Source organism: Protomyctophum bolini (genome assembly GCF_963924005.1).
Source record: "Protomyctophum bolini genome assembly, chromosome: 22".
NCBI lineage: Eukaryota > Metazoa > Chordata > Actinopteri > Myctophiformes > Myctophidae > Protomyctophum > Protomyctophum bolini.
Genome location: NC_137883.1, coordinates 14,994,409 through 15,014,025, shown reverse-complemented (window position 1 = coordinate 15,014,025; position 19,617 = coordinate 14,994,409). Strand labels below are relative to the sequence as shown.

Genomic DNA, 19,617 nt, shown 5'->3' with positions numbered 1-19,617 from the left:
GTGAATCTCGATTTTCCTCCAAAAGAATTGAGATCACGGTTCTGACACGGTTCTGACACGGCTCTGACACGATGCTATATGGACCTACTAACGAGTTCCTACTATTGCACCTGATGTTTTCTGGCCTTATGCAATAGGGCCATAAGTAGGACGTGAATTTACGAAAAAACACGAAACTTTTAGTATATGGAAATGGAAATAAAGTTGTAAACAAACAACAAAAACGATGGAGCTTGCATGAATACTAATTTCCTTTAAACCTGTGATGTGACAAACAAGTTGAAGTTGATTCTCTTGATACCTACCTACTGTACGGTAAGGAGAACAAACTATAATGAAAACATGGGTGAGATTGCTGTGCGCTGTGAATGTCCACACAAAAGGTGTATTTGTGTGTGTGCGTGGCTGCGTGCGTGTACAGGTAGTTTATGCAGCACCCGGGTTGAACTTACAGTATCTCCAGTTTCACTGAACAAAGAGTTCCCAGTTGCAACAACAGCAGGCGGCCACCATAGGACAACTGCTCTCCTCCCCTCCCTTCCCCATGACAACTGCTGTGCTGGTAAACAAGGGCCACGCTGTCTGTGCGTGTGTGGGGAGGGGGGGGGTCAATTAAATTGTGACTAGCAGTATGCTTTCCAAATCCCGCTACATTAGCAGGTGAAGTGCACAACGTTTCCAACTCCCTGTGTACAATTACAATCCAAATCAGTGAATAGACAGACTACGCTGTAATCAGCCGTTCATGTCAGGATCGTCCGGTTCATCCTGAGGAGCCTGACGATATCGCCCACCGGAAGTAGCCGATCTACAAAGACATACAATACTAGCAGAACTAGTATAGAGCCCTGCATGCATGGGTGATTCTAGTCAACTACAGATAGTCTTCAGATCCAATCCAATCCAATACAATACTAAACAATCCACTTCATTTATAAAGCACATTTAAAACAACAGTGTTGAAACAAAGTACTGTAAACTCAGTACCAACAAAAAGAAAGAAAATACTAAAAATACCAAGAGCAAAACAACAATACATAATAAACAGGGCAACGAAAAGACATAATGCAGTGGAAACAGCAACTCTTAGACAGCATGTTCGAACACCGAGGACTCAGGAGTACAAGTTTTCAAACGTGATTTAAACACAGGCAAGGTTTGAGAAGCTCTAAGTCTAAGGGGTGGAAGATCGTTGCATGGCACGGGCGCTACAACGGAAAAAGTACCGATATGGACAATGGTGCCAACCCATTTAACAGATCTTAAACTGGATCCTGTAATGCACAGGGAGCCAGTGTAGAATTCTTGCCACAGCAGTTGGAGAATTCTACCATGCAGACATTCTTTTGGTCATTTGTTGTCATGTTTTTGTTACTAAATGTCATTTAGATAGCACTAGACTGGTGCCCGGCTGTGGTGGTGATGGTGCATTTATAGATAGATGTTATTCTAGGTTCATTCATTGTTTACCCGGTATCCTATATTTTAAATGTGCAGATAGATTGTTATTTTGAAGGTATATTGTTTAGACTGATGCCTGGTTCATTGTTTATGTGGAATCCTACAGTTTCAATGTACAAAGTGTTAGTTTGACAGTATATTGTTTAGACTGCCAGGTTCTTGGGCTTACCTGGGATCCTAGTTTCTTGAGTGTCTCTATGCATTCTGGTATGTATATGTGATTACCTTTCTTATTGTTTGTCGTTCTGAATAAGTTCAATTGTAATTGGAACTAAGAATATAGGCAGTGTTGATTATAAAACTATGCCGAAAAATGTAAGTCGTCTCCGTTTTTGACGAAAACTGAAAAAAAAACTAAATAAAAACAAAGCTGTTATGAAAAAAACTATGACTAAATATACTGACAATTTCATCAACAAATAAAAACTAGAGAGCAACTAGTGGAGAAGAGATCCAGTAGAACTAAAAGACAAGTCATTGTATGCTTGATTGCATGCTGAAAATAGCCAATAGCCATTATGACGCCACCAAGGCCTGCCAAAAATACATTTTAGTCTTATGACATTTAGTCGACTGAAACTAGACTAAAACTAAAACATTTCAGATGACTGAAATATGACTCAAACTAAATTCAATTTTACTCAAAAGACTATAACTAAAACTAAATCAAGATTTGCAGTAAAACACTGAATATAGGGTTTTTGTGGTTAAAAGTATAGCCTTTTAGAGGTTCATTTCACAGCTCACGCGGAACAAGCAAACACATCTCTGTCTGCAGACTGTTGCATGTCTTGTCCTGAGGCTAGCAACTCTTGACACATGTATGTTGACACGAGACTGGTGACAGAACATTTACACCCACAGCATCCCACAGCATGCACGCACGTGCACACACACGCACGCATACAACCACATGACGGCACGATGAATGGAGGCACACACACACCACCCATCTATTACGAATACTAGAACCTATGCATACACGTAGCCTTACATGTAGCCTAACGCTTGCATTTCAGCACCATCAATTTGATGCCATCACTCTGTTTCTCAAACTTACGTGAAAAAAGCCACTAGATGAAGATGATGGAGTCTCCCGTCGAAAGAATTATAATACAAAAAAAGAGAAAAAAACAGGACTGGAGTGTAGGATGGGAACCCCTTTTGGGTTAGTCATTGTGGTTTTCACCACTTGAGGGGGTTTCAGGTGGCCCTAAATAATGGAAAGGTGGTAACTAAAATGAACCTATATAGATATTTAACTCTTAAAGGAACCAAATGGACACTTACAATTCCATTTGGTTTACTTTTACGCGCTCAAGAGTTATATTATTGTTAAACATAATGCATTACTGAACTCTCAAGAAGTCTACATAATTAGAGAATGTAGAAGAATTGTTGTTTTGATCTCAACGTTTGCCTGTTATCTTTCCTATGGTACCAACATCAATACGCCATGGAATTGTGGACATAATCTTATCCAATGATAATTTTAAAAAAAATCCATGTTTTGGGTCTGAGTGGCTAAATGAAAATCTCATGAAATGGTGGTCCGTGACCGAATTAATAATGGACCTTGATATGAAAAGGGTTGAAAACAGGTCAGGATTTAGAAGGCATTTTTAGAATCTGCCTCATGTTAAAATTGGTTAAACTGGCCCACATATTGCTGGGGAACCCCTGCAACACCCTGAGGGGTCCCCGAAAAACCCACAATCTCTTTTGCATCGACAAAAGAGATTGTTATTCTTTATCTTTCTCCAATGACGCATAATGGCTGCAGGGGGTAAGTTATTGACAACAGACATGTTGAGTGTAGACATCAGTGCTGTGTGACAGATGACCCCGACCCCCCCCCATACAGTGCTCCCAGTCTCACCACAAGCAGAGTACTCACACACGCACGCATGTATGTATGTGTGTGTGTACACACACACACACTCACACACACACACACACACACACACCTCATACAAATCATGCAGTTCACTGCCCTCTGGGCGACAGAGACAATTCTCATAGAGTAAATAAGCAATACCAGAATATAGAAATACTGTTAATAATAAGAAAGGCCTGTATTCAATTTTTCAATTTTGACCTGATGTAGTACAAAAGTGCTTGCATCAAAAACGTCTAAATAATGATTAAAATTCTCATGTAAAATTACAATTTATTTCCAGAAGAAATTGTTTTTCCAACATAGGAAATGTACAAGCTCATACCAATCATTAGCCTACAGTAGGCTACCAATAATACTTTTGTAGGCCTACTTTTAACTCAATAAAATGTTGAATTCCAGACATTCACTCATAACAGATAATTTCTAGATGCAGTATTGATACTTTTACTTAAGTAAAAAACAAATGAGAGTATACTTTTCCCACCACTGGTCAGAAGCAGTGGCCTGTGGGCAGAGAGACAGACACACATCTCCTTACAAGCATGCATTCTTCTCTTCTTGTTCAGAAGAGCGACTATTCATAGAGATAATATAGAGGACACATCAGCACAGAACAGTGCACAAACATACTGTACACATGCACACACACAGCTGCTTGAACACGTAGTGCACGCACGCACGCGCGGCGCCTGAAGGCAAAGCAAATGCATGCATGATGCGGGGCAGATTCCCAGAATTGGTGTTCATAAATTGTAGGCCTAATTGCTAATTGGCAGGTTACGTGTAACGATAAGACAATGGAGGATCCCTATTGGAATCAAGTCTCATTATTATAGTTTTCTTGTGTTTTTCATCATTTTAGAAGACCAAGACAGTGTTTCCCAGTGTTTATTCTGCGCAAACTGTTCATTATTATACTCTAGTATTCAATCAACCAATCTTAGTAAAGACATTTGTTTACATTAACAGGCTGCTCTCTCGCATTATGCACACTATTTGTTGTGATTTTAGGCTTGTGTTGTTATTGACAATGTTCATCAACTTGATGAACTCTGTCATGCTTTCTTTCTCTGCTTTCCGATGTCGCACTTAATTGTAATACCTGGATATAAAGAGTGCTATAGCCTATGCCTATACATTGTAATTTATGTTTGTCTCACAAACAGATTTTAATGTAGGCTATAGTCGTCATGCAGCGATGCAACGGTTGCAACACTGATTTAAAATAAAACTAATAGCTCATCCCTTGAGAAAACTCGAGATTCCCGAACACGCAATTATGACGTAGGTCTAGGTGCGTACGGTAATTTATAATTACATAACTCTGCACAGCTGCGAAAATGTATACAGACTCAATAATCCCCTTTATGTTGAGAAAACAAACTTTACCTTGTCTTGCACCAAATAATGCCCCTGCAGAGTTCTGATGACGCAGTGATCGGCGCTCCTCCAAAAACAAAAGAAACAGAAAAAACACGTCAATATATAATCCCAGCGGATTAAACAATAATGTCCCAACATGTGCACGGCCCCATGCCGTTTACCGCTAATATTAGTGTTCTCGTTAAAACAGCTCCGTGGTGCAGCAGCATTGTGTAGCTGATGTGGTGTGGTCCTATATGCATACACGCGCACACTTGCAGGCTGTGGGACAGAGAAAGTTTCCCAGATTGAGCATTCATGTCAGGAACACATTACACTGTGACTGCGTGAGTGAGCCAATGGGACACGGATACACACACACACACACACACACACACACACACACTGCTGGAAGGACTCGGGAAGGAAGGAAGGTTTGGAGAGCAGCCACTGCCAGCCAGTGTTGGGAAAACGTTTTTGTTCTTCTTTTTTTACTTAATTTAATTGCAGTAAAATAATCAATACTGCAATGTAGAAGTAGCTAGGCTACACTGTTACAATTAAGTAAAAGTCCGGAATAAATAAATAACAGTATTGGTATCAACATTTTCTTAAAGTACCAAAAGTAGAAAGTACTAATGCCTACTATCACAATATAGTATATAGAGCTTTAATTAATCAAAAGAAAGTGGAGATATTTTAGAGCATTCATCTAACAAACTGTCCTGAGTGCCTGACAGTAGACTAGACTGGAAACAGATAGACTCTGTCGCCATCTACTGGATGGAATAGCACTTTTCACCCATGTTAAAACAAACTGGTGCTTGGTAATTAATGTCGTTACTAGAAAAGAACATACATAAATAAATCAAGGAATGAATAGCACATTATTTAATCATTGATAAATTACAGCCACAATTTAGAGAAAATAATAAACAGTATAAAACAGTAGTGCGAGTGCATGTGCAGTGCAACGTCAACTTAAAACAAAACATTCCAAATTAACAAGAATTTTCAGTGGTTCCCAACCTTCAGGATCAAGGCAGACTTGAAAATCTGTGAAAAGTGTAAGCGGCCCACTCATGTAGCTCAGCCATTTGGCTGCCGTGTTAGTGGTCAGATGGGTGGGCCGCATACGCTTTCAGAACATTTTTATACAATAGTTAAATAAACTAGAGGGCGGACGGCCCCGCCCCCAGCTATTCATTTCAATGGAAGTTTCTCACTGGCGTTTTGAAACACTCGGAAGAACACTACCTCTGGATTTTCTCGATTTGGGCACCAACATTTGGTGCCAACCTCCATGAGCTCACCTGAATCACTCTTTTGCTCGCACATGTACATCGCCCACCTGCAGTTCCAGCTTTGGCCAGTAGGGTGGGGCGGCTTCAATGTTTCCCAGGCACTCTGGGGGCCTGCTTTATGCACACAAATAAATACATTTCAAGTACATTTCCAGTGCCTGCATTACTTTGGCATACACCATGTGTGTTGGGGGAAGACACATTGATTACTAGCCAAAACCCTAGGGTTTTGGAGAAGACATCAAAATGAAAGATTATATAAAAGAATAGTTTTTTCAATTGGAAAAGTTACACAGTATTACCTTACCGGTTCCGTTAAGTCAACAGTTCCGTTATTTGTTTTTCCCACCTAATATTGAACCATGCAGCTCAGTGTTTCCACTGAAAATGAATTGGTCCAGAACCCTCAAAGTTGATTCGGAACTGGAACCAAAAAATATTAGTTTTTTCTTGCCCTGGACTGGGAACCAAAGTGGGCGTATCACAAGGTTGGAAGATGCAGATGTGATATCCACAGTGGAAAAAGTAAGCCAAAAAAATCATCATTAAAAAAATAAAAGTGAAACTGCAATTGCCACTGATGATTGAATTTCCAACCATTAAATGGACACTTTGAGCAGTTTAATTGGACACATTGCTGGCCAGGCCTGAAATCGAACCTGGGGCCAACTGGGTGGGACTCCTGCCCCCTAATTACAATGGTGCTTTAAACTGGTGGAAACGCAAGCCGGTTCGCTTCCGGTTTTGTGAAAGCACCAACGTTCCAAGGTTCTAGAACGGAACCAGATCTAGAACCAAAGGTATTTTGGTGGAAAAGGGGCCTAGAGTGTGTATTTACTATCCAGCTCTCTTTGTCATCACCACTGACACAGTAATGACAACAATGACACAAATACACAGAGAGACTATGGTCAGGACTTTACACAGTTTTTTCTTCATGAATTCGGCTTCTTTTTTCTTCAGTAAAGAGTCAAATCCAGGCGTGTATAATTCCTCAAGCCAAAAGTTCAGTTCCTTGGGCGAGTTCTCTTCCTCCTGCAAAGCACAAACAAAACAGAATGCAGTTTTAAATGAAAATAAGTTTAAAATGCAGTATGTCACCGGTGTTGAAAACAATATTCACTAGTAGGCACTTATTTGACCGGATTCCCCAGGGCTCTATACTAGGCCTCCTCTATATCTTTAGCACATCACAACACAACACATTGTGAGCTCGTAGCCTCGTAGATCATCTATTTTCGCCGAACGTTAGTCTCAGAATACAGATATTACTTAGGGATCAAGTGTGTTAAGTTGTAATGCTCAATTTATAGGCCTACCCCACAAGAATCTCAGATCTACAAGCATCCTTTAGATGCTCAAGAATCAGATAGGTCGTGCAGCATTTTAATAATTGAAGCGTCTATGGTGACAGTGTAGTAAAAAATAAAGAGAAGAAGATAAAAAAAATCACAATATATGTACCTTCATATAGTCGGCCAGGTTACCGTGTAGGGTGTGCCTGTCGTATTCCTGGACGGTCCAGGAGGGTTTGCATCTCTCGGGTTCCGGCTCCGCGATCTTGGTGTCAGTGTACAGAGGGTTAGTCTTGATGTTCGGCTTGAAGGTGACCGGCGTAATGTGCTCCAAGTAGCGCTCCACAAACTCCACAGGAGGAGGAGCCCCATGCACCTCGGCCGGGGGAGAAGGCCTGGGGTAAGAGTCCTGCAGCCCACACGGGTCCCGCTGTGGAGGTTATATGAAAGAACAAGGTGCACGCGGGAAAAAAGTACTCAAATGTTTTACTAAGTAAGTAAAAGGTTTTCAATACAGCATTGTAGAAATACTCCTTTGCAAGTAAAAGTCCGGAATTAAAAATGTACTCGAGTAAAAGTACAAAAGCATTGGTATCAATAACTCATTGTGCCGAATGTCCCATTTCACAAGTTTTCAAATGTATAAAAGATATTTTGAAAATAGATCTAAAAGCTCACAATGTGTTGCATCACGGCGCAATGTGAGCTTGTAGATCGGCTCACAATGTGTTTTCTTTTTTAGGTTTTTGGTACATTGGCCTATGATGCCCAAAATAGGGAGGCCAGATAGGCCAGTCTATCTGTGGGTTTTATAAATATTGAACCAATGACAACTACGGGATGGGCTTTTGACTAAATAAATAATAATTACATTAGAGTGGAGATTGGACATACAAGGTTTTGCTACAACTATCAATTATTTAAATCACAGATAAGAACCTATTTGTTGCTGCCTTTGATTCTGGACTGCGATTTTACTGTCTTATTGTTCGGTTTTCTTTTTCCTTATTTTAAATTTCTTCTTTTTTTACTATATTCAAATGTATTCTTTTCTAGGACTGTATCCTTTATTTTCCTAAATTATGTACATGTTGTAAAGCACATTGAATTTCCTCTGAAATGTGCTATAGTACAAAACGAACTGGCCTTACCTAAACAGGCACAAGTTGCACATTCACATGAGAGAGCATTGAAAGCAGATATTATGTTCCTCATTAGCATGCTGTTCAACATGATTAAAACATAAACAAGGCAGCTCTAATAACACCCCAGCTTCACGGTGTGGATCTCATGACATCATGTTGATGACATCAGGATGGAGGGTGGCGTTAAAGACGCAGCTATGAATACATTTACCCACCCTAAATATGATATTAATACATTAACCCACCCTAACTATTAGGAGCAGTGGGTGGTCTATCTATCTATGGCAAAAATAGAACAGCACATATAGAAAGCAAACATAAAACATTAGCACGTTCACTTTCCAGTAGCTTGCCATCAATTCAGACAGCAGACATAAAAGCCAGATCAGTTTCTTACTTGTAGTAAGATTCAGATCTGTCCAGCTGAGAGTTACTCAAGACGATACAATGTCTCCACGATTTGCCTTTTCAGAGATATTGTATATAAATTGTGATACAGTGAATGCACATTCTATGATTTGCAATTCTATACGACTATACCTTAATTTATATTCTGTAGAACGACGGAAAGGTCCGTTATCCCTATTCCTTGTACGTAGTTTTTGTTACCGTTTAAGTGGTTGTACTGTAACTTGAAAAAAGAGTAATAACCATAAAAACCAACATGGAAAAAGAAAAGAAAAAAATAATGTAAACAATGTTACTTTGAGGGAGGTGTTATGGGTATTGGCTACATGTGTTCCGGGCAGGCTGTGCTGTTGTGCTAAAGAATGGACTGAGTTAACAGAGACACAACACATGTTCTGATATTAGTAGGCTAGGCACCCTTTGTTTTACGTTTAGTGACCCTCCACCTCGGGTTAGTTTGTGCTGCTGCGGCATGGCAATAAATCCGGGCTCAGTGTGTTTGAGCTAGCAACTTGAACATCGTCACCTCGTCTTTCTAGCCACCCAGCAACATCACAATATCATGGATCATGATTAGGGATGCACCGAAAGGGAAATTATTGGCCGAAACCAAATACAGAATTACTGTCATGACCGTACCTTAAAGCTACCTGATTTATTCAGCTCTTTTGAATGCATTAATTGCATACACTATTCGGTGATATATTTTCTGCCTATTTGGGCCGAAACCGAATAGGCCGAAAATGCTTTTTTAGCCATTTTCTGCCGAATATCTTCTGCGGCCGAATATTCGGTGCATCACTAATCATGATACTGCTTGAAAAATAATTGTGACATCATATTTTTCCATATCGCCCACCCCCTAGTACATCCAAGTACAGCATACCTGCTCGTAGATCCTGTTGTGCCAGTGTCTGTGGCTGGACATGGGTTAGGACTATAGTAGTTACCTGCTCGTAGATCCTGTTGTGCCAGTGTCTGTGGCTGGACATGGCCGCCCGCACCTGGAACATGCCGTGCGTGGCGGGCAGCATGCCCACGTCCAGCTGCAGGAACCGCTGCGGGTGGTCGTTGTTGGGCAGAGCAGAGACGTCCATCCTTTTGTTCAGCATGGCGTCCGTCCGTCTAGCAAGTTGTTTTGGTTAATGAAAAGATGGGAGGGATTATATCTCCAAAATGGCCTGGGAACACCCCAGGATCCCCCAGAATGAAGTTACTAATGTTGCTCTGGAGAGGAAAGTCTGGAGCTCTCTGGTGGAGCTGTTGCCCCTGCGACCCGACTACGGATAAGCGGTTGAAGATGGATGGATGGATAACTAAACGATAACGAAAACAAAAATTAAAAAAACATTTTCGTCATCTGAACTAAATAAAAGGTAGAATTAAAAACAATTGATAAACGATAACTAACTGAAACTGTATTGTGTATACAAAACTTAATAAAGCTAACTGAAATGATAGATAAAATGCCTGTATTTTTTGTCAATTTATAAACTTTTTGGGATTATATGAAATCTTAATCTATTTATGTAGCTGTACCAGTTTTACACCAGTCACCACCATGTGGCACCTTGCAGTCCGTGACATCACTCCTTTACAATCTGTCAAATAACCGAAAGTTAGAAAATAATGAAAACTAATAAAAAACTGTTATTAGCATTTTCAGCACTGTTATTAGCAAAAACTCAAAATTCGCTCTAGAAACAAAAAACAAAAAAAAAGTTATGCCAAAACTAAAAGAAATTATAAAATGAATTAACTAAAATGAAAAATTCAAAGCCATTACAACCTTGGCGTCCAGAATGTGGCCTCACTCACTCCAACCGGCTCCACAATGGCTGCGTCCAGTTGGCTCTACTCATGCTGCCGTCGCCTCACCACACCACAACCTGTCTGTGGCTCTGGAATTATTCATGAGATGCTAGCTACGTAGCTTCACCAGGTGTCATTTGACAGGGCTGTGAAACCCAACCCCATGCCTTCTTGTTGGAGAGCAGCAGTAGTAGCTGTAGCGACCAATGAGGAGAGATCTCAACCTAGGGCTGAGGAAACTGATCGGAACTACAGTATATAGAAACCAAATAATTTAGAAATAATAATTTACTTATACGTTATAACCTGAATAGTCTAGAATATATTTTTATCAAATTGTCACACAAAATAGATATAAACAGATATGAATAGATAAAAAACAAAATCAACAAAGATATGAATAGATAAAAAAACTAAATCAACAAAATTGATTAACCACTGAACGCTGTACAATTCTTCTCTTACGGGAATAGAGCTTGGGCAGCAGTGGCTCAGGTGTAGAGTGGCCAGATGGGAACCTGTGAGGTTCCCAGTTCGAACCTGGAATCCCCCATAGTTAGTGTCCAAGTGTCCTTGAGCAAGACTCCGAACCCCGAATTGCTCCCGATGTGCAGGTTGGTGCCTTGCATGGCTTCCTCTGCCATCGGTGTATGAATGTGAATGTAATGCACAATCTATGTAAAGGGCTTTGAATAAAAGCACTATATAAATGCACCATTTACCATTTGTAGATTTGTATTTTTTCTATTTGTCTATTCGGGCATACGTAGTTATTCATTTCACTGCAAAATTGACAGCTTCTGTCCACGCGATGAACCGGCAATTTTTTACTAAACAACAAACTAACAAATAAACCAATAATAACTTGTTGATATAATTTGCTATGTTTATTTACAATCGTTTCGGTTTGACAGGCTTGTGTGCGCCAATAGATAACAGATAACTCCAAGAGTGCTCAGTCAGTGATGATTCAAACAGACTAACAGAGCATCCCAATGGTCCACTTGTACACTCACAGTTATAGGCCCAGTAAAGGGGTCCAGAAACGGTGTAGTCTACACCTTCATGGCAAGGAGACCAGACTCCGGGGCGCTGGTTCTGATGATGCTTTGGACCTCCTTGAACTTGGGGTGCTCCTTGTCGCCGACCAGCTGCAGGAGGACCGCCTCGCTGGTGGTGACGACGGCGCCCACCCCAGACAGCCTCTGAAAGTAGGTCGGGAGTGGCTTATTGTCGCTATCGGCTGGTAACACGCGGGAGTCTGTCCCCGTTACAATGTGCTAGAGATGGATTTCTGAGGTGGAGCACCACACCTACCATCAGCTCCCTGCAGTACTTACCGCACGACTTGCCGCATCCAAGCCGTGCTACACATACCCTGAGTTGGCGGTGCCCGAGGATCGAATCCATGACCTTGTGGTCTAAAGGCGAGAGCTCTACCGACTGAGCTACCTGGACACATATCAGACGATTAGGTAACTAAATGTTCAAGTCAGACTCAAGACGCAGCGCCGGTTCTTACCCAACTGCTGCTATAGACAGGCTTGCTCAGTTTCAGTGGTGGGAAAAGTAGTCACATTTTGTACTCAAGTACAAAATCTGTATAAGTCCGGAATTAAAAATGTAACATATTGGTATCAAAATGTACGTAAAGCACCAAATGTAGAAAGAATGTCTTATTTCAAGTTTTCAAACGCATACAAATCTTTTGAAAATAATCACGATGCGACGCATTAGATCTAGATTTTCAAATGGCCGAATGTATATAGAGCTGTGTTCAATGTATGTTTTGTAATAATAATCAATTTAACTAGTAACTAAAGTTTTCAAATAAAAGTAAAGTACAATACTTTCCTCTGAGATGTAGTGGTAAAGTAAGTAAAAGTATTGGAAATACTCAAGAAAAGTACCTCAAAATTGTACTTAAGTACAGTACTTAAGTAAATGTACTTGCTTGCTTTCCACCACCACTATTATTGATAGTAGCTTATAGATCGTCAATTTGTGCAATTGTCTTTCACAGCCGTTTCAGAGCTGTTTGGCTTAGCACAGCTCAAATGGCACGCTGTAGTGTGGTTATAAATAATTCAGTATTTAGCCCATTTTGGGGCGGGAACCCCTTTTGGTGTTTTAAACATTATGTTATAATTTAGCTATTGAAAAATAGCAGATCTACAAGCTCGATCTATGAGCTTGTAGATCTGCTATTTTTGAAAAATCTTGAAAAGGATTTAGAAGATTTTTTTTTAAAGTCATCATTAGACGCCACACTTATTTGGTATGAAATCACAGGCCGTTGAGAGTATCCACCAGTATCCACCTGACTGACCGGGTTATATCCATTGTTTATGAAGTACCAAGAATGCCAGAACAGACCACATCCAATCGATCCGTCACCCGAAAAGATCCACCCATTGCTTTCTTTTCTGACTCTCTCTATAGCAATGATACAGTATAGCACTATATATAGTAATAGCACACTCAGTCTATGTGACGTTATTCATGAACAAGGCATGTCTTATGTGCACCAGTGTTCATTTTGTAGATTAAACCTATGACGAAAAATGTTGACTACCTTTTCTGAGTGAAAAAAACAAAATCTAAACTAAGCTATGATGACAAAATCTAAATATATTGACAACAAATAAAAACTAGACTGAAATAGGGGACTAGTGGAGAAGAGATTCACTCAGGTGTTGCACTCTGAAAATAACAGATCTACAAGCGTGTCGTGTTGTGAGAATGTAGATCTGCTATTTTTAGCATGCAGCAAAGTGTAAAATCAGCAATTACGATGCCACCAAGGCCCGCCAAAATGCCTTTTTGACGACTAAAACCTTGGGATATTTAGTTGACTGAAACTAACTGTAAAACCTTCAGATGACTAAAATATGACTAAAACTAAATTGTATTCAAAGGACTCATGACTGAAACTAAATCAAGAGTTAAAATCAACCTTGATGCTCACCTGAAAAGCAAACATCCTGTCCACCATGCTGCGTGACGATGTGGCGTCCGCTATCACGTGAACCTCGTACCCACGGCCAATCAGATCCAGAGCTGTCTGCTGGACACACACATGGGCCTATAGGAGACGAGAGAAATAATATACATTTAAAACCACTCATCCAATCAGATCCAGAGCTGTCTGCTGGACACACACATGGGCCTATAGGAGACGAGAAAAATAAACCACTCATCCAATCAGATCCAGAGCTGTCTGCTGGACACACACATGGGCCTATAGGAGACGAGATAAATAAAACATCATCCAATCACATCCAGAGCTGACTGCTGGACACACAAATGGGCCTATAGGAGACAGAGAAATAAAACATCATCCAATCACATCCAGAGCCGACTGCTGGACACACAAATGGGCCTATAGGAGACAGAGAAATAAAACACATCATCCAATCACATCCAGAGCTGACTGCTGGACACACAAATGGGCCTATAGGAGACAGAGAAATAAAACACATCATCCAATCACATCCAGAGCTGTCTGCTGGACACACATGGGCCTATAGGAGACAGAGAAATAAAACACATCATCCAATCACATCCAGAGCTGACTGCTGGACACACAAATGGGCCTAGATGGCAGAGAAATAATACACATACTGTATCTAGGGCTGTCACGATTACACATTTAAATTGACGATTAACTGTCACACTGCGATTAAAGGACCACTTCACCACTTTTCAACCCAACTTCATATAATTGGTCCTCATTGATGATGATACCACTGTTTTTTTAGACAGACTACTCAGTCTGTGTCTCCTAGGAGGGCTGTGGGCACTGGGCAGTTCAGAAACCCGTCCACCAGTGACCGCAGAGCAGGCAAACATTGATCAAAATAACATTTATTCTACTTCTATTTGAGTGTCAAATTAAACCAAATGTTTTTATTTCATGCTCTGAAAAGTTAAAGATCTAATAAGGGTCCATTTGGTCACCAACTCTCCATCATTTTGCTGGGGACCACCTGGAACCTGCTCAAGGACCACTGGTTGAAAACCACTGCTCTAACCCAAACAGCCCTACGGCAGCGCGTCGTCCCTTACCTCTATCCCAAACAGCACTACGGAGCGCAGCGCAGGCAGATCGGCCAGCACAGCCTCCATCTCGGGAAGCACCATGGAGAAGCGTGTCTTTGGGAAGAGCAGCCTGGCGCCGCTCACGTCCAGTTCTGGCACCGTGCTGCCCAGACCCTTGGGGTACTGCTCCGACACGATGACCGGGATGTCCAGGATGCCGGCCCCATGCAGCTGGACACACCAGAAGAAAAGAAACGAGAGGCCGGCTTTATTATTAAGCTACCAATATATTTCATGTTATGTAATAAACATAACTTTTTAAGCGCTGATGAGCTAATGAGTGCCTGCTTGCTTGCTCTGGGGAGGAATTGAATGTTGACCTTCAGGTCAAACTCTGTGTCAAACCAGGAACAGCCCCAGCACTCACACGCACATGCAGGAAGACACACACTCTCACAAACAAAAAGAGACTGAACAGGTAAACCAAGAGAGCAGAGCCACACTGTAAAAACATTATGTATTTTCATCCATAATTCAGTTACCTACAATGCTACATGATTATAATTTTATTTTTCCCAAAACGTCACCGGGATCATATTCAGGACCGGAACCCGCGACCCATATATTACACACACATATTACAGTAAAGTGGCCTTTAACAAACACACTGACGGACAAAGAAAGCATGGAAGTAGCATGAATGAAGCATTACCAGTCTTTTTGCCACGGTGACGATGTCCTCAAAATAACTAATGGCAGGTCGGAATCTCTCCTGGAGGTCACAGCAGAAGAACGCAGTGGTCTTCTGACACAAGTTACCCAATGGCACCATCTGGCAGAAGAGATCCAAATGAATTATCTATTTATATATAACCATATAATTATGCCACGTTTCCCACACAATGGTATGGGACCAAGCTCAAAACGCATCGCTTCTCGAGCTTGTGGATCTGCTACATTTGATGCATTTGTGTAACGATGCTGTATGAACAAGTAGGGGCATTAATTTACGAAAAAACTAAACAAAAAACAAAAGTTAGAACACAGAGATAAGAGGTTTCTGCCTGACAGCCACGCTACATTAAATAACGAGTCTTTCATGCGAGTAAGAAAGGATATACATTTTATTCAGGGTAATACATCGCCCAAATATGGACGTCACTGAGACGTCACAGTAAAAAGGAAAAGATTGCAGTTTAAAAGGAACGGGAAGACCTTTAGATAGGGCTCTCTGACAGAGATAACGCCTGTGTGTTGACATCCCAAAGCTGAACCCGAGTCCTCTGAACCTGTGGTCTCATAAGAATGGCCGCCTCGGTCATTGGCAGGAAGTTACTGGCGGGCGCGATGAGAACGCAGTTCATGGACATCGCCCACGTGGTCACGCCTCGGCCCTGTCCGCCAGCGCGGGCTGGGGAGCGTGCGGGATGGCACGTTCCGTTGGCCAGAGCTCCCAGAGAGCTTTTTCATCAGGGCCTGCACGGAGCTACCGCAACGGCAACTCAACGCAGAACAATCACGAACCTCCCCAGTGAAAGGAAAGAGTACTTGGAGGCGCAGAGGATACTCGGATACTCCATGGAACAGATGTACGAGATAGTGAACAACGTGGACGACTATAAGCACTTTGTGCCCTGGTGCAAGGAGTCCCAAACCATCACGAAAAGCCCCAAAGACGGCCTCTCCAAAGCAATACTCGAAGTGGGCTTCCCGCCGCTGGTGGAGAGATACACGTCTGTGATCACCAGCGTGCGACCCCACCTCGTCAAAGCGGTGAGTAGCGGCGGGACGTTCTTCGACCACATGGAGACCACGTGGCGCTTCGGCCCAGGCCCGCCCGACCGTCCGCTCAACACCTGCACCGTGGACTTTCGGACCTCCTTCCAGTTCCGCCCCACCGCCCAGCTCTGCATCGGCCCTGAGCTGTACTCACGTTTCTTCCGCGAGGTGTTCGAGGCGTTCGAGCGGCGTGCCGGCGAGCTGTATGGCCCGGCGACCTGCATCCCGCGGGAGTCGAGGGATGCACAGACGTGACTGAGGCCCCACGGTGTGTCAAGATTATTCTCCTAACCGCAATTATTTGAGATAGTCGCAATTATTGTTTTCGCATAATACTCATACTCGTCAAGATTGGTCATAAACATTTCCATGTCGAACAATATTCATATTCTTTCCCAAAATGTAACAATACTGGCAACTATTAAATTATCTGCCCCGCACACCATAATGTTTGTCAAGTGAATGAACGAAATGAATCAGTGACAGCCCTAATCGGACGTGAGGCTTGCCTCCGCCATCTGCACATCATCCTTTACACCCGTAGTTCTGGTCCTTGAGGGACCCCAGGGGACCTTGAGGTGGTTCCAGGGGGTCCCCAGCAAAATCAGTTCATTTAGCATTGAAATCAGTGTTCTAGGTAGGTGGTCCCCAGCTAAATGATAGATTCTATACAAAAAGCATGGAATACGGATGTGTATATTACCCTAATTAATGGCACCAGCTATTTTTGAAAAACCTTTCTAAAACACATGCATACAACACCACAAATCTGTTATGGGGTCTCTTTTTACTCCACTATAATTATTTGAACACTTTAGTTACTTTGCTTTGTAGATTTTGTGATTATTATTATAATTACAAAACATACATTTGGTACTTTAAGTACATTTTGATATACCAATACACTTCCAACAAGAATATTTCTACATTTCAGTATTTATACTTTTACTTAAAATAATAATAAACGAGTAGTTTTCCCACCCCTGAGGGGTTGCAGCAGGGCACCAGTCGGAGTCTCAGCTTGCAGGGCGCGTGCGACACAGTGAAGTCCGGCGGCACGTCCACGTACTGTCCCCATTCCTCCGAGAACACCTGGATGACGTGCCTCGCGCGCACGTCCACGTCACGACCGTACTTGGACGCGAAGCTTTGCAGGATGACATCGTGGCTGGAGCCCTGGGGCAGGGAGCACGGACGGGAGAACGCGGAGAAAGACAGCAACACTGGAACTTCAACACTAGCCATGGTGTCCGCCATGTTTGTTGTTGTGAGTGTCACGCCCACGCCGACCCGAGGACGGAGCATGCGCAGTGTGGGGCAAGAGACTAAGTTTCTATGGTTTAAACACAGGATAACCTGGAATGTTGCAATGCCGCCATCTATTGGACTGTAACGGCGTTAAAGCGCAAAAGCATTACTAAAGCAGAGGTTTGATTGATTAATTGATTGACGAAATACAGTTCAATTAAATAAGGTCTGCTATGCTATTAAGAGATTTATAACCCAAGAAAGCACAATTGTTTCTATTGGGGGTCCTTTAATACTTATGGACTATGTAACCTTAACCTACTCATTTCATTGAATCTTGAATCTAGGGGGACACATTCAAGCGTGCATGCACGTGCACCATTCCGTACCCGTGCATGCGCATCACAATTTTTGGGGGGCGCAGGGCCCTCCTATACACAGCTTTTTGCCCGTAACTCGTGTCACATGTGCCATATTGACAATGAATGGAGAATTTATGTCATATATGTGGACGAGCAAATTGGCCGGTTTCTGATTAGACCGCATAGTAAATCTCACGATAATCTACACCTTAAGTTTATATTTATATCAAACCCAGGTGTGTTACATTGAGCCCGTATCTCTGGAGCTGAACTAGGGAAGGGAAGCACTTGATTTCAGTACCAACCTAAGCACTGCCCGCGCACATTCCATATGGTGAGTGATGACTGACTGGCACGGGCCCGGGCGGGCACAAGTAAGTATATACACAAGTGCCCCCTATTCTCTCATCACTCAGAACAGCTGTTCGCTAAGTAGCTACACAGTATGCAAGCTGCTTTGACATGATGTTCACAGACTTATCAGCTAAATTGTGATAAAAAAAACGATGCCTCATGCCTCTCAGCCATTACAAAATGCAAAACCCCACACCTCTTGTGGCTTATTGCTTTAATATGCTGCAATATAGGCCCTATGGGCCCCATGGCTCGGCAGGGAAATTGAAATTCAAAATTAACTTGAGTAAAAGTACAGTAGTTACAGTACGTCAGTTAGGCCACCATGACGGACCGATGTGCTCTTTAAGATGTCGGCTGAGGCTGATCCTTCATGCCACCTGTTGCGTCTGCATCCATATGCTATGACACAGGTCTTCTAAGGGTCACAGGTCAAGGGAGGGGACTGGAAAGTAGATGAATATAACGCACGTGTGTGTGTGTGTGTGTGTGTGTGTGTGTGTGTGTGTGTGTGTAATCTCAATTAATAAGATTATACCACTCCTAGCCCTCCTATTTATAGTCCTCATAGTATTGTAAGAAAGAAATGTTCAAGCATGCATGCTTTGCCGAAGCCATTGTGCAGCAGCCATGGAGTAGCTGTGTGGCTATAATTTGGGAAAGGCCTGCCTGGGAACTCCTTGGCTGTGACAACAATGTTCAGCGGTGCACAATACAACTTCACAGAGTTAAACAAGCACTGCCGGCCTGTACAGTGTACAGTAGAGATGGGATGTTATGTTGGGGAGAGTGTAGTAGTAGTAGTGGTGTGTGTGTGTGTGTGTGTGTGTGTGTGTGTGTGTGTGTGTGTGTGTGTGTGTGTGTGTGTGTGTGTGTGTGTGTGTGGTGGGGGATGGGGTACTAGTCAGTGCTAGGCTAGGTAATGCACCACTGAGCGCTAATCCTCAATGTGACAAAGAGCCACTGCTGAAGACACTAATGAGACGTGCAGCGAAACCCGGACCGGATCGCGTCAGAGTGGAGTGCATGGCGTCCCGTCCCCTCTTGCAAAGGCCGGCATGTGGCTCAGGAGATGGAGTCGGAATTCAGAAAGGTCTCCGTTTCAATCTCCTGGCTGCGTATCGCCCATTGCATGGTTTTCCTCAG

The 19,617-nt window shown here is 42.4% G+C and overlaps 3 protein-coding genes across 4 annotated transcripts in view; all 3 read right to left on the bottom strand.

Annotated features, from left to right (window-relative positions):
* megf10 (multiple EGF-like-domains 10) overlaps nt 1-5,048 on the bottom strand; it is a 61,938-nt gene extending 56,890 nt beyond the window's left edge. For both annotated transcript variants that reach the window (XM_080794421.1, XM_080794422.1), the window contains exon 1: nt 4,751-5,048. The gene's annotated coding sequence lies outside the window, so the exon portion shown is untranslated. The remainder of the gene's footprint in view (nt 1-4,750) is intronic.
* A 553-nt stretch (nt 5,049-5,601) lies between these two features.
* Nucleotides 5,602-11,285, bottom strand: minar2 (membrane integral NOTCH2 associated receptor 2). Its single transcript, XM_080755810.1, has 4 exons — nt 10,415-11,285; nt 9,826-10,191; nt 7,492-7,752; nt 5,602-7,062 (listed from the first exon to the last, which is right to left on the bottom strand). Exons 2-4 carry the CDS (start codon nt 9,985-9,987, stop codon nt 6,865-6,867), a joined length of 621 nt encoding a protein of 206 aa, XP_080611936.1. The 5' UTR covers nt 9,988-10,191; nt 10,415-11,285; the 3' UTR covers nt 5,602-6,864.
* Nucleotides 11,286-11,458: 173 nt separating this feature from the next.
* isoc1 (isochorismatase domain containing 1) lies at nt 11,459-17,769 on the bottom strand. The gene is made up of 5 exons (XM_080755809.1): nt 17,489-17,769; nt 15,441-15,560; nt 14,756-14,959; nt 13,656-13,772; nt 11,459-11,892 (listed from the first exon to the last, which is right to left on the bottom strand). The coding sequence occupies exons 1-5, from the start codon at nt 17,762-17,764 to the stop codon at nt 11,743-11,745; spliced, it is 867 nt and encodes a 288-aa protein (XP_080611935.1). The 5' UTR covers nt 17,765-17,769; the 3' UTR covers nt 11,459-11,742.
* Nucleotides 17,770-19,617: the final 1,848 nt, after the last annotated feature.

Excerpts from the sequence above, each read along its gene's own strand:
- minar2 (XM_080755810.1), bottom strand. The coding sequence starts at position 9,987 with ATGCTGAACAAAAGGATGGACGTCTCTGCTCTGCCCAACAACGACCAC. Across the intron at positions 7,753-9,825 it reads ACAACAGGATCTACGAGCAG|CGGGACCCGTGTGGGCTGCA; the intron begins GTAACTACTATA and ends TAACCTCCACAG. Across the intron at positions 7,063-7,491 it reads ACCTGGCCGACTATATGAAG|GAGGAAGAGAACTCGCCCAA; the intron begins GTACATATATTG and ends TGTGCTTTGCAG.
- isoc1 (XM_080755809.1), bottom strand. The coding sequence starts at position 17,764 with ATGGCGGACACCATGGCTAGTGTTGAAGTTCCAGTGTTGCTGTCTTTC. Across the intron at positions 15,561-17,488 it reads CCTGCTGCAACCCCTCAGGG|ATGGTGCCATTGGGTAACTT; the intron begins GTGGGAAAACTA and ends CTCTTCTGCCAG. Across the intron at positions 14,960-15,440 it reads TCACCGTGGCAAAAAGACTG|CTGCATGGGGCCGGCATCCT; the intron begins GTAATGCTTCAT and ends TGGTGTGTCCAG.